Source organism: Thalassophryne amazonica, chromosome 10, assembly GCF_902500255.1.
Source record: "Thalassophryne amazonica chromosome 10, fThaAma1.1, whole genome shotgun sequence".
NCBI lineage: Eukaryota > Metazoa > Chordata > Actinopteri > Batrachoidiformes > Batrachoididae > Thalassophryne > Thalassophryne amazonica.
The window spans coordinates 112,878,141-112,892,831 of NC_047112.1; the positions used below are offsets into that span (position 1 = coordinate 112,878,141).

Here is a 14,691-nt window from a genome sequence, read left to right on the forward strand (position 1 = left end):
TCCTACTTAGAAAGATGAGAGAGGTCTGTAATTTTTCATCATAGGTATACTTTAGCTATGAGAGACAGCTATGAGAAAAAAATTCCAGGAAATCACATTGTAGGATTTTTAAAGAATTTATTTGTAAATTATGGTGGGAAATAAGTATTTGGTCACTCTCATACAAGATTTCTGGATTTCTACTTTTTACCCCACTGTAGATGGTAAATCAGTGCACACTGTGTATTGTGCAATGATTGCACCTTACTGGCGTACTGTGCTGATGTTTGGGGAAATAACTATAAAACTACATTACAATCATTATTTATCCTTCAAAAAAAGCATTAAGAATAATTCACAATTCAGGGTTTCAGGATCATGCCAATCCGATGTTTATTAAATCAAAGATATTAAAACTTGATGATTTCATTTAAGACTGTTCAGTTGATGCACAAAGCAACAAATAAACAATTTTCGGAATTCAAGAATATTTTATGCAGAGAGAAAAAATGTATAATTTAAGGGGTTTGTATTTTAAAATTGCTGGTGCTAGGACAACTAGGAGGAAGTATTAGATGAATGTGATTGAATTGTGTTATATGTAGATGCTGTTATACTGGAACCTTGGTTTTTTTTTTGTTTTTTTTTCGTTTTTTTTGTTTGTTTTTGGGTGCTGTCTGGAGAAATACTTGACTTCTTTTATCTGTAGCTATGTGCTGTTGTTCAGATTGTTTGGATATAAACGTCTATGATCAGGCATATACGAGGTCTGTTAGAAAAGTATCCGACCTTTTTATTTTTTTCAAAAACTATATGGATTTGAATCACGTGTGATTGCATCAGCCAAGCTTGAACCTTCGTGCGCATGCGTGAGTTTTTCACACGTCATTCGGCTGTGAGCAGGCTTTGAGTGAGCACTGGTCCACCCCTCTCGTTGTTTTTTTATTGCGAATAAATGTCTGAACGATTTGGAACTTTGCTGCATCAATTTTTTCCAGAAACTGTGAGAGACCTCCAGGTGGACACCGTTCGGAAAATTAATATGGCTTTCAGGGATGATTTTGTGGGGATTACACAGATTAAGGAGTGTTACTGCCGCTTTAAGGCCGGCCCACAGCGTCTGAGAGCAGGTGGATTTCAGACGGCTGTTGGTTGCTTTTCAGTCATGTGATTATCCGAGAAATTGAGCATGAGCTGGACATGCCCCAACATGTCCTGTGAGGCTTCATCACGGCGTTGCTTTGCGCCATGCGGCTCCACCGCGATGTGCGGAACTCCTCCGCACGTCTGTCTTAATGTGCCAAAAAAGTGCTGATGTCCACGTCTTTTCACAATTCCTGTGCTGGTCAGACGACATACCGGATCAAGACAGCGTCCAGTTTAGAAATGAACGGCACATTCCACTGTTACAGGAGTTTTTGTCATGGAAAGAGGAGTGGAGTTCTGCGCGTCGTGGTGGAACCGCATGGTGCAAAGCAACGCCGTGATGAAGCCTCACAGGACATGTTGGGGCATGTCCAGCTCATGCTCAATTTCTCGGATAATCACACGACTGAAAAGCAACCGACAGCCGTCTGAAATCCACCTGAAAGCCATCCTGTGAGACCAACACAGAAGTGGTTTTGTGCCGCGTAATGAACGGCTCCGTCGCGCGTCCCTCCGCTTTTCTTTCCATGAAAAAAACTCCTGTAACAGTGAAATGTGCCGAAAAAGTGCTGATGTTCACGTCTCCTGCCTTTTTGTGAACGTCAGACGATGTCCCGGATCAACAAAGCCTTCACGTTGGAAATGATCTGGTTGTTTTAGCGGGGTGTGAGCCTGTCGATCAGCGTGCTCTCAGATGCTGTGGGCCGGCCTTAAAATGGCAGTAACACTCCTTAATCTGTGTATTCCCCACAAAATCGTCCCTGAAAGCCATATTAATTTTCAGAACGGTGTCCACCTGGAGGTCTCACAGTTTCTGGAAAAAAATTGATGCAGCAAAGCTCCAAATCGTTCAGACATTTATTCGCAATAAAAAAACGACGAGAGGGTTGGACCAGTGCTCTCACAAAGCCTGCTCACAGGCGAATGACGCAACCGACAGGCGTGAAAAAACTCACGCATGCGCACGAAGGTTCAAGCTTGGCTGATGCAATCACACGTGATTCAAATCCATATGGTTTTTGAAAAAAATAAAAAGGTCGGATACTTTTCTAACAGACCTCGTATGCCTGGTTTGATTTGACTTCACACGGGCGTAGGCATTGATAAGCGTTGCTTTTGCCTACGCCTTTAGGCACCATGTATTTTGTTTATTTTCTTTTATTTCTTTTCACCTTTGACTTTTCTGTTATGAGTTTGGTTGTTTGTATATGAGTGAATTTGTCTTATGCATGGGTGTCTAATAAATTTAAATTCAAATTTAATTCAAATTCAGATAAGCTGAAGTGAAGGATGGTGAGAACAGTCATAGTCAACCCACAGACCTGCTCCAAAGATCTTCAACATGATCTTGCTGCAGATAGTGTCTCTGTGCATTGTTCAACTATACAGCACACTTTGCACAAGGAGATGCTGTAATGCAGAGGAAGCCTTTTCTGCGTACATGCCACAAACAGTCACTTGAGGTATGCTAAAGCACATTTGGACAAGCCAGCTTCATTTTGGAATAAGGCGCTGCAGACTTAAAAAAACTAAAATTGAGTTATTTGGACATAGCAAGGGGCGGTATGCATGGCGGAAAAAGAACACAGCATTCCAAGAAAACCACTTGCTACCTACAGTAAAATTTGGAGATGGTTCCATCATGGTGTGTGGCTGTGTGGCCAGTGCAGGTACTGGGATTCTTGTTAAAGTTGAGGGTCACATGGATTCCAGTCAATATCGGCAGATTCTTGAGAACAGTGTTCATGAATCAGTGACAAAGTTGAAGTTGCGCCGAGGCTGGATCTTTCAACAAGACAGTCACCCTAAATACTGCTCAAAATCTACTAAAACATTCATGCAGAGGAACAAGTAAAATGTCCTGGAATGGCCATCTCATTCCCCAGACCTGAATATTATTGAAAATATGTGGTGTGATTTTAAGTGGGCTGTCCATGCTTGGAAACCAACAAACCAATACCAAACCAACAAAGAATTATTGCACACTTTCTGCAAATCCTATAAACTTCATTTCACTTCTCAAATATCACTGTTTGTCTGCTATATGATATATTTAACTGAAGTTGCTGATCCAAACAACCAGTGATTTATAAAGGAAAATCATGGAAGTCATCGGGGTGCCCAAACCTTTACATACCAATGTATATACGAGGTCTGTTAGAAAAGTATCCGACCTTTTTATTTTTTTCAAAAACCATATGGATTTGAATCGTGTGATTGCATCAGACAAGCTTGAACCTTCGTGCGCATGCGTGAGTTTTTTCACGCCTGTCGTTGCGTCATTCACCTGTGAGCAGGCTTTTTGTGAGCACTGGTCCACCCTCTCGTCGTTTTTTATTGCGAATAAATGTCTGAACGATTTGGAGCTTTGCTGCATCAATTTCTTTCCAGAAACTGTGCGAGACCTCCAGGTGGACACCGTTCGGAAAATTAATATGGCTTTCAGGGACGATTTTATGGGGATTATACAGATTAAGGAGTGTTACTGCCGCTTTAAGGACAGCCCACAATCGACAGCGCCGATCGACATGCTCAGACCCCGCTGAAACAACCAGATCATTTCCAACGTGAAGGCTTTGTTGATCCGGGACCTTGTCTGACTTTCACAAAAAGGAAGAAGTCGTGGACATCAGCACTTTTTTGGCACATTCCACTGTTACAGGAGTTTTTTCATGGAAAGAAAAGCGGGGGGACTTGCCACGGAGCCGTTCATTACGCGGCACAAAACCACCTCGGTGTTGGTCTCACAGGACGGCTTAAAGGTGGATTTCAGACGGCTGCCGGTTGCTTTTCAGTTGTGTGATTATCCGATTATTATTGTGCATGAGCTGGACCTGCCCCAACATGTCCTGGAAGGCTTCATCACGGCGTTGCTTTGCACCATGCAGCTCCACCGCGACGCGCGGTGCAGCCGCTCCTCTTTCCATGACAAAAACTCCTGTAACAGTGGAATGTGCCATTCATTTCTAAACTGGACGCTGTCTTGATCCGGTATGTCGTCTGACTAGCACAGGAATTGTGAAAAGATGTGGACATCAGCATTTTGTCGGCACGTTGAGACAGACGTGTGGTGGAATTCCGCGCGTCGCGGTGGAGCTGCATGGCGCAAAGCCACGCCGTGATGAAGCCTTCCAGGACATGTTGGGGCAGGTCCAGCTCATGCACAATCACAATCGGATAATCACACGACTGAAAAGCAACCGGAATCCATCTGAAATCCACCTTTAAGCCGTCCTGTGAGACCAACACGGAGGTGGTTTTGTCCCGCGTAATGAATGGCTCCGTGGCACGTCCCACCACTTTTCTTTCCATGAAAAAAAACTCCTGTAACAGTGGAATGTGCCGAAAAAGTGCTGATGTCCACGACGTCTGCCTTTTTGTGAAAGTCAGATGAGTTCCCGGATCAACAAAGCCTTCACGTTGGAAATGATCTGGTTGTTTCAGCGGGGTCTGAGCATGTTGATCGGCGCTGGGAGCGCTCTCAGCAGTTGTGGACCGTCCTTAAAGCGGCAGTAACACTCCTTAATCTGTATAATCCCCATAAAATCGTCCCTGAAAGCCATATTAATTTTCCGAACGGTGTCCACCTGGAGGTCTCTCACAGTTTCTGGAAAAAAAATTGATGCAGCAAAGCTCCAAATCGTTCAGACATTTATTCGCAATAAAAAAAACGACGAGAGGTGTGGACCAGTGCTCACACAAAGCCTGCTCACAGGCGAATGACGCAACCGACAGGCGTGAAAAAACTCACGCATGCGCACAAAGGTTCAAGCTTGTCTGATGCAATCACACGTGATTCAAATCCATATGGTTTTTGAAAAAAATAAAAAGGTCGGATACTTTTCTAACAGACCTCGTATATAATTACATACAACTGTATATATAATTAATCTTGTTCTTTGCAGTAAATGACTAATGATTATTTTTGTGCTGCAGCCAAGGGATGTAAAATGCCCTTCATCCACACCTGAGAGCCGTCCAGTGCACAAGGTCCCAACTGGGTCTGAGAATACAAATTTCGCTTCTCCTGCTGGTGCATCAGCCATGAAGTCTGATGGACATGGTACAGATAACAAGTCAGGAGACACTCACACATCAAAAGGAAATAAAGTAAAGAAGCCATTAGACAAGAGTGTTGAACCTAAAGCAAAGGCAACACTATCTGGCAGTCCAGTCGTCAATGGCACTGGAGCTGCAGGAGTGAGGCAGTGTACAGCCAGTGCCAATGGTCCCAAAAGTCTTAAAGAACATAAGAAGACAAACCCAGGGACTCGGCCTAAGACCTCTCCTCCAAGCTGCACATCTTCAAGCCCGACAGCAGGAATGAAGGCTCAGAACAGTTCAACAGTAAAAGCAGGCGCACAAGCTTCAACCACATCAGACGGCACATCGCCAGAGACCAGCGCCGACAGCCATACAAACTCAGGTTCATGCTCTTTATGACCTCATTTAATCTTTTTGACTGGTACCAGGTCATTGTAGGCCTGTGTTGTACCAGGTCATTGTTTGGCACACTGTGGGTTGCAGATTAATTGGTATAATTAATTTCGCAATTACATCCTAAGTACAGTTTTCAAGAATTCTTTCCATTTTTATAATGTATATTTGTCAGTTTGTGCTGTAGCTCAGCCCTTATAGTTTCTAGTTTCATACTCCCCAGAAGATTGGGCTTCATGCAAGTAGATTTTTGAATTCTTACCTTTCTCGTTTTATGGCAAATAGTCCAGCAGCTACTTGTAAAATTGTATTTAAAAAAAAACTTCAATTAGGGGTAAAAGTATTAAATTTCCAGAAGTGGTAGAGAAATATATGGTGCATCATTTCAGATAGGGACCCAAGTCTTATTTTCAAAATGGCCATCATAAAAAAACATGGCTGCCAAAACTTTTTTATATTATTAATCAAATCAAATCAATTTTATTTATATAGCGCCAAATCACAACAAACAGTTGCCCCAAGGCGCTTTATATTGTAAGGCAAGGCCATACAATAATTACGGAAAAACCCCAACGGTCAAAACGACCCCCTGTGAGCAAGCACTTAGTGGGATGGAAAAACTCCCTTTTAACAGGAAGAAACCTCCAGCAGAACCAGGCTCAGGGAGGGGCAGTCTTCTGTAGTTCCTAGGGTTTGTAACAGTAGAATGGGAGGCAGAGCCTTCAGCTTTCAGGCTCATCTCCTGTGGAACCAGCTCCCAGTTCAGATCAGGGAGACAGACACCCTCTCTACTTTTAAGATTAGACTTAAAACTTTCCTTTTTGCTAAAGCTTATGATTAGGGCTGGATCAGGTGACCCTGAACCATCCCTTAGTTATGCTGCTATAGACTTAGACTGCTGGGGGGTTCCCATGATGCACTGAGTGTTTCTTTCTCTTTTTGCTCTGAATGCACCACTCTGCATTTAATCATTAGTGATTGATCTCTGCTCCCCTCCACAGCATGTCTTTTTCCTGGTTCTCTCCCTCAGCCCCAACCAGTCCCAGCAGAAGACTGCCCCTCCCTGAGCCTGGTTCTGCTGGAGGTTTCTTCCTGTTAAAGGGGAGTTTTTCCTTCCCACTGTCGCCAAGTGCTTGCTCACAGGGGGTCGTTTTGACAGTTGGGGTTTTTCCGTAATTGTTGTATGGCTTTGTCTTACAGTATGAAGCGCCTTGGGGCAACTTTTGTTGTGATTTGGCGCTATATAAATGAAATTGATTTGATTTGATTTTGACTGGACAAACTAAATGCACAGAATATTGTAAATACAAATCATCACTATTACTGCCAGTTGCTTTTAGACAAATCACAGGATGGATACAATTGTATCTCAAAATATATTTTTTCTGATAAGTATGGCCTACAGCTTAAAAATAATACAAAATGTGCTCCTCAGAATATTCGAATATTTCATAAGATCAGTTTAAAAAAGGGACTTATAATACAGAAATGTCCAACTTTTGAAGTACATTCATTTCTACACATGGTACTCGGTTGGGGCTCTTTTGGAATCAATTACTGCATTGATGTGGATACGATCAGTCTGTGGCACTGCTGAGGTGTTCTGGACGCACAGGTTGCTGTGATAGCGGCGTTCAGCTTGTCTGTCTTGTTGGATCTAGTGTATTTTCCTCTTGACAATGCCCCACAGAGAATCCATTAGTTACTTTCTATGGAGTCAATCCAGTCCCGTCATACCAGGGTCAGCAAACCAGTTACTACTTGTTTTGACACTGTGGGCAGGTGCCAAGTCCTGCTGGAAAAGAAACAGCATCTCCATAAAACTTGTCAGCAGTTACAAGCATCCAGAGTCTCCTGGCAGACATTTGTATTGACTTTGGACTTGATAAAACACAGTGGACCAACATCAGCAGATGACCTGGCACCCCAAATCATCACTGACTGTGGAAACGTCACACAGGACTAAAAGCAGCGTCTCCACTCTTTCTCCAGACTCAAGGACCTTGACTTCCAAATGAAACACAAAACCTGCTTTCATCTGAAAAGGACTTTGGACCACTGAGGTCCCTTAACCCATCTAATACACTTCAGGAGTATCTTGAGACTACAAATGTGACTCCTCTTGTCCATTTCCTGGACACTTGTGTCTGTCCAGGAAATCTCTTGAAACAGTGACTCCAGCCTGCTGCTCCAGACATGCTGTGGAGGGGAGCAGAGATCAATCACTAATGATTAAATGCAGAGTGGTGCATACAGAGCAAAAAGAGAAAGAAACACTCAGTGCATCATGGGAACCCCCCAGCAGTCTAAGTCTATAGCAGCATAACTAAGGGATGGTTCAGGGTCACCTGATCCAGCCCTAACTATAAGCTTTAGCAAAAAGGAAAGTTTTAAGCCTAATCTTAAAAGTAGAGAGGGTGTCTGTCTCCCTGATCTGAATTGGGAGCTGGTTCCACAGGAGAGGAGCCTGAAAGCTGAAGGCTCTGCCTCCCATTCTACTCTTACAAACCCTAGGAACTACAAGTAAGCCTGCAGTCTGAGAGCGAAGCGCTCTATTGGGGTGATATGGTACTATGAGGTCCCTAAGATAAGATGGGACCTGATTATTCAAAACCTTATAAGTAAGAAGAAGAATTTTAAATTCTATTCTAGAATTAACAGGAAGCCAATGAAGAGAGGCCAGTATGGGTGAGATATGCTCTCTCCTTCTAGTCCCTGTCAGTACTCTAGCTGCAGCATTTTGAATTAACTGAAGGCTTTTCAGGGAACTTTTAGGACAACCTGATAATAATGAATTACAATAGTCCAGCCTAGAGGAAATAAATGCATGAATTAGTTTTTCAGCATTACTCTGAGACAAGACCTTTCTAATTTTAGAGATATTGCACAAATGCAAAAAAAAGCAGTCCTACATATTTGTTTAATATGCGCATTGAATGACATATCCTGATCAAAAATGACTCCAAGATTTCTCACAGTATTACTAGAGGTCAGGGTAATGCCATCCAGAGTAAAATGTACCTTTTACAGAGTAAAATGTAAAATGTACCTTTTAAAAATTAATGTACCTTATGAATGCAAAGTTAATATATTTTAGGCAGTATTTAACATTTCAGATTACCATATTATTTTTTCAAATAATTGCATGGAATTTAATGTTAATGTGATTTATCATTATTTTCATTTTTAAAAATCCAATATGGCCACCGCGAGCCCCTAATATTTGTAAAATAGCCATATAATAGCCACTCTGCACTGGCCAGAAGTCTGGACTGTCTGGCCTGTCTTGAAGATCATAGTAGAAGTCATGACACTGTCCCACAGGCTGATGTAGTCATTTTGGACGGCACAGCTGTGGTTCACATGCTCGCTCTCACATCTGCATGTTGTACTTTCTCTGACTACTCAGAGTTTGTTCTTGCCCTGTGTTCAGTCACACCTGAAGCACTCCCAGAGAGTTGACATTGTGTGGGATGAGTATATCCAAAATTCTCTAAAATTAGGCACCAGGATGTCCCATGGTCATGGTGTGCGTATGAGTTGAAAGACACTCCCACATTCCACGTGACTGGCAATCTTTCTTGAGAGATGATGATAACAAATCAGAACTCTTCAGCTACCTTGCTGACCAGATAATGACAACTCACTCATCACTCATCTTCATCTTTATCTGGGATCCGGTCACGGGGGCAACAGCTCCATCAGGGGACCCCAGACTTCCCTTTCCCGGGCCAGATAGACCACCTCTGACTGGGGGAGCCCAAGGCCAGTGTAGAGCTATAATCTCTCTACCTAGTCCTTGGTCTTCCCCGGGGTCTCTTCCCAGATGAACGTGCCTGGAACACCTCCCTAGGGAGGCGCCCAGGGGGCATCCTTACCATATGCCCAAACCACCTCAGCTGGCTACTTTCAATGCGAAGGAGCAGCGGCTCTACTCTGAGCTCCCCACAGATGACCGAACTTCTCACCTTATCTCTAAGGGAGACACCACCACCAAAGGAAGCCCATTCTGGCACCTTGTACCCTTTGTCTAGTTCTTTTGGTCATGACCCAACCCTAATGACCATGGGTAAGAATGGGAACAAAGATTGACCAGTAGATCGAGAGCTTCGCCTTTTCGCTCAGCTCCCTTTTCGTCACAACAGTACAGTAGAACAAATGCAGTACTGCCCCTGCTGCACAGTTTCTCCAGCCAATCTCATGCTCCATTGTCCCCTCAGTCGTGAACAAGACCCCAAGGTACTTGAACTCCTTCAGTTGGAGCAAGACCTCATTCCCTACCCGGAGTAGGGAATCCATTGGTTTCCTGCTGAGAACCAGAACTCAGATTTAGAGGTGCTGATCCTCATCCCAGCTGCTTCACATTCGGCTGCGAACCGATCCAGTGAGTGTTGGAGGTCACAGGTCATTGTTGGTAATGACCATTGCTTCACCAAAGCAAGTCATCACTACCAAGGGCAAGTCAGTTGCCTGCCTCCATGCCTATGACACACACATGTTGTCTGCTTGTAAGCTTGACTAGGCAGACAGTAGGATTTTCATGCATGTTGATGATGCAGTTCATGAGCAGATGTCACCTGTGTTAGTCTGCACCCCACACACAGATGTAGTTGTCCTTGCGGTCTCTGTTGTGCCACAGCTAAAAGTTACCCTGTGGGTCTGGTTTGGCACTGGTGAGAACCAGTGCGCTTCCTTCCTGTGCATGGAATTGTTGGTAATCTTGGCCCAGATAAATCCAGGTGTCTTGTGGTCATGCATGCCTTCAGTGGGTGCGATACCGTTTCTTTTTTCAGGGGAATCAGCAAGAAAACAGCATGGCAGGTCTGGAATGTCTATCGCAGAGTGACTGATGCCTTCAATGAGATTCTTGAAAGAAGCATGACATTTCTGATGAATGCCTGGCTATCCTGGAAAGGTACACACTGTGCTCCTGTATCATCGTGCTAGTGATCTTGAGACAGTCAATGCTGCAAGAAAGTTCTTGGTTGGCCCAGAAGGGAAGACAAATAAAGAACATACCACCAATGTAAGCAGCCCTTCATCAGCACATCTTCCGTGCTGTGTACCAGGGAACCTTCATCTGGGGCCAGACTCTCACAGCAAACATCACTGCACCAGATCCTGCTAAATGGGTCTGGACCAACCCAGAATGCTGGAGACCATTGTGGACAACTCTGCCTGAGGCTCATGATGCCTGCAGAGAACTCATCTCCTGTGACTGTCAGAAAGACTGCAGAGCCAGATGCAAATGCAAGAAGCCCATGCTCAAGTGCAATATGCACTATGCAAAGATGGCGCTGCGCTGCTGGTGACATGGAGGAGGCCTTCTGCTGCATTTTGCTTATGTCTAGTGGTGTTGGTTGCGGGTATCCAACCTAATGTGGGGTGGAAATGGACTCTTTATGCAGTATACTTACTGTATGGAACTGGGGCTGTAAAGTGTGAGTGGCGTGTGTGGAAAAGTATGAGAGCAAAACGGATCCTACCGATACCACTGGTGCTGATGGCGCTGATATGGCTGATCCTGTCAGACTGGGTAACATGCGCCGCTGGGAAACTCAGAAGTGGTGGACAGCTGATTTACAGCGCAACAGAACTTCTGGGATTAAGGCATGTTGAAGCTCCACCTTTGCTCAGCTTGCTAGCTCACGTTCCCTGGGAGTTGCTTCGAGGCTTGGATCCGGTCCATGGCAGGAGAGGGAAAGCCAGGAAGACAGGGTGAAGAGGCGGCGTGAGGCAGCGTGTTTTGAATGCCAGCAAACTCTCTTTGCCGCCTGCGATTCTCTCCAACACCCGTGCTTTCAAAAACAAGCTGGATGAGCTGCGCCTACAGGTAGCAGCTTGTTACAAGTTCCGAGTGTCTGGATTGATGGCCTTCACTGAAACATGGTTTGGAAAGGATGTGCCGGACAATTTTATATACAGATCGAAAGTCATTGTCATTGATTTTCACACATAAGACTGGACAAACTCTGGTAAAACCAAGGGGGGGGCAGCATCTGCATGTATGTCAGGGATAGTTGGTGCTGTAAGATTGTAGTAAGGGAGAAAATATGCAACCCGGACCTGGAACTGCTGTGCGTAATGTTGCAGCCACATTATCTCCCACGTGAGTTTACTAACATCTTTGTGTGTCTTGTTTATATTCCACCTAGCACAAATGCTGGCAGGGCAGCCAATCGGATTGCAGACCGCGCACTTCCTGCTTCATCTAAAACCTGATGCTCCTATGCTGGAACTCGGAGATTTTAACCATTGCAGTCTATCTGCAACACTACCGGGCTTCTTTCAGTATGTTAAGTACAGTACTAGGCATAAGAACGTTCTTGATAAGTGCTGTGGCAATATTAAAAATGCCTATATTGCCAAAGCTCGGATCATAATGTGATCCATCTACTCCCTACATATCGGTCTGTGTTTAAGAGAAGCAAGCCTGAAATAAAAACTGTGAAGAAGTGGACTTAGGATAAACAGGAGGAGCTTATGGGATGCTTTCTCTGGACAGACTGGGACACCTTTTTTGAGGGTGCAGATGTGAACAAGACTACAGAGGCCATTACAGACTACATCTCTTTCTGTATTGACTCCATTATTCCTCAAGTAACTGTCAGTAGGTATCTAAACAACAAACCATACTTTGACAGGGGAATGAAGGAATGCCTGGGGAGAAAGAGGGCGGCTTTTAAAGCAGGAGACTCAAGTGTAAGAGCGGCCCAGAAAGATCTGAATCACCAACTAAAGGCTGCCAGGAGTCTGTACAGGGAGCTGGCTGAGCAGCACTTGGCTGCATCTAATACAAAGAAGTTGTGGGATTCAGTTAGGCCCATGACAAATATGGACACAAAAAGAAAACCACTAGTGGCCCAAAATGAATTGGCAAGGGCCAAAGAACTAAATAATCTTTATATGCGTTTTAATACGGACAATGTTAACGAATGTACAACCCCAATTCCAGTGAAGTTGGGACGTTGTGTAAAATGTAAATAAAAACAGAATACAATGATTTGAGTATAGATATGCATATACAAGTATAGAAGTTTAACACTAAGTAAGGAGAAAAGGATTTATACTGATCGGCTAGACAGACAGAGGTGGAAAAGGTGTGTGGCTGGTTAGGGTGATGACAGGTTTAAATGAAAATGTGCTGACAAACAAGAGGAGAATTTTAAAAAATGGCAAGAAGAAATAATTTATGGAGCTGATGAATGGAAAAAATGAGAGAAAAAGAAAGCTCAGTGATGTGGGGAGTGTGAGTCAGTAAGTACATCAGAATCATAAAGATGAAGTGAGGACAGCTATGACAAGGATGAAGAGTGGAAAGCAGTTGGTCCAGATGATATACCAGTGGACGCATGGAAAGGTTTATGAGAGGTGGCAAGCAAGTTTTAACCAGAATTTTTAATACAGTCCAAACATGTTAGAAATAAGTAGAAACTTCTTTAAATCTTAATTCAAATCATTAACTCATATAGTTCATTTTAGCACAAAGAGAAGCAGGGCAACAGCTCACTTGATGCCTCTTCCACTACATGTCTCAGTCAAATTCAGATTTAATGTTAACCCCTCTAATCCTGACTGTCTGTAGCTTTTGTGATTCAGGTGGGACTTCAGCCAACAACCCACAAATACAGAGCCTTATGCATTAGGCCACTACAGTAATCTGTTGGTTAGTCCACCAGCTTTGGGACAGTTTCTGAATATGAGTACACAGTCAAATTAGAGAATTTGGCTGCCAGTGCAGTCAATGAATTTTACACGATGAGCATCTTTCTACAAGTCAGGCTGTCGATACATTGTTAAATAATTTGATGTACCCAGGGACTGCGGATGGAAATGAGCTATTTAGCTGTAATCTGGTGCAACTCACCTTTTCTCTTTGAGCTTAATGATGCTGTACTTTGTCCCTTAAATAATCTAATAAACTAAACTCAATACAGCACACAGCTTCAGGCAGTCTACTTTAGACTGCTAACTTGAAGTTAGGCTTCTGTATAACCTTTTAAGCAGGCATTTTACGGGTATGTCACTTATGTAATTAAAAAAGAACAAAAGACAAAGTTTCTTATCAAGATATGTGACATTTATTTAAATTAATTCAAGGGATCTCTGTTGGAAAAAAACTATGGTAGATAATCCATTTGTCCTATAAAAAATTTTTGAACCTAAATTATTATTTATTTATACAGCATTTTCTCATGCACAGAGCAAGGAATTTTCAACACAATATTTCTGATCAGCCTAGGTTTTTTGGGGGGGAGGGCGGGGGGGGGGGGGGGCTGCATTTACTTTGCACACAAAAAACAAAAACTACCAGGGTCAAAATTATTAGCCTCCCGGTGCTGATAGTCAGTTGTATGTCCTTTTTGCTGGATAACATCATGCAGTTGTGTGTTGTAACTGGTTGATCCATTATCCGTGCTGACCACCTCATTGTTTTTCCAAGTCTCAGACATGTCTCCTGGAAAATCCCAGCCCATTCTTCTTTTGCTAATCTCTCAAGATCTTCTGCATTTGATGGTCATCTGGCATGGACTTTGGTCTTCAGTTCACCGTATAGATTTTCAAGAGGACTCAGTTCAGGGCTTTGTACAAGCCAGTCAGTAATGTTCATGTCTTCTGGAGACGGTTCTTCACCAGGAGAGATGTATGTTTTTGGTTGTTGTCATGGTCGAATACAAAGCAGCGACCTAGACCCGGTTTTGCTGATGACTGCTTGAGGTTTTCTTTCAAAGTTTTCACACATCCTTCTTTCTTCATGGTTCTTTTCAGCTTGAGGATATTCCCAGTTCTAGAAGATCTGAAGCATCCCCACATCATAATACTCTCACAGCCATGTTTCAATGCGGGGATGTGTTTTTTGGGTTATATGCATCTCCCTTCTTTCTCCAAACATGTGACCAAAGAGCTCTTTTTTCATCTCAGCTGACCAAAGCACATGCTTCCGGTATGCATAATCTTGCTCCAGGTTGTCCTTAGCATACTTTAGTTTTTCTTGAAGGTGTCTCTTCTGCAGAAGTGGAGTTTTTCTTGGTCTACAACCTCTCAGTCCATTCCTGTCCAGGGCTGTCGTGATAGTCTTTTAGACTACAATTCCTGACTTGGCTAAGTCATTCATTAGTGTCTTGGCAG

At 43.4% G+C, this 14,691-nt stretch overlaps 1 protein-coding gene across 1 annotated transcript in view; it reads left to right on the forward strand.

The window, feature by feature from the left end:
• btbd8 (BTB domain containing 8) overlaps positions 1-14,691 on the forward strand; it is a 174,933-nt gene that overhangs the window by 134,916 nt on the left and 25,326 nt on the right. The window contains exon 14 of the mRNA XM_034180720.1: positions 5,062-5,551. Coding sequence (XP_034036611.1) covers positions 5,062-5,551 — 490 coding nt within the window. The remainder of the gene's footprint in view (positions 1-5,061; positions 5,552-14,691) is intronic.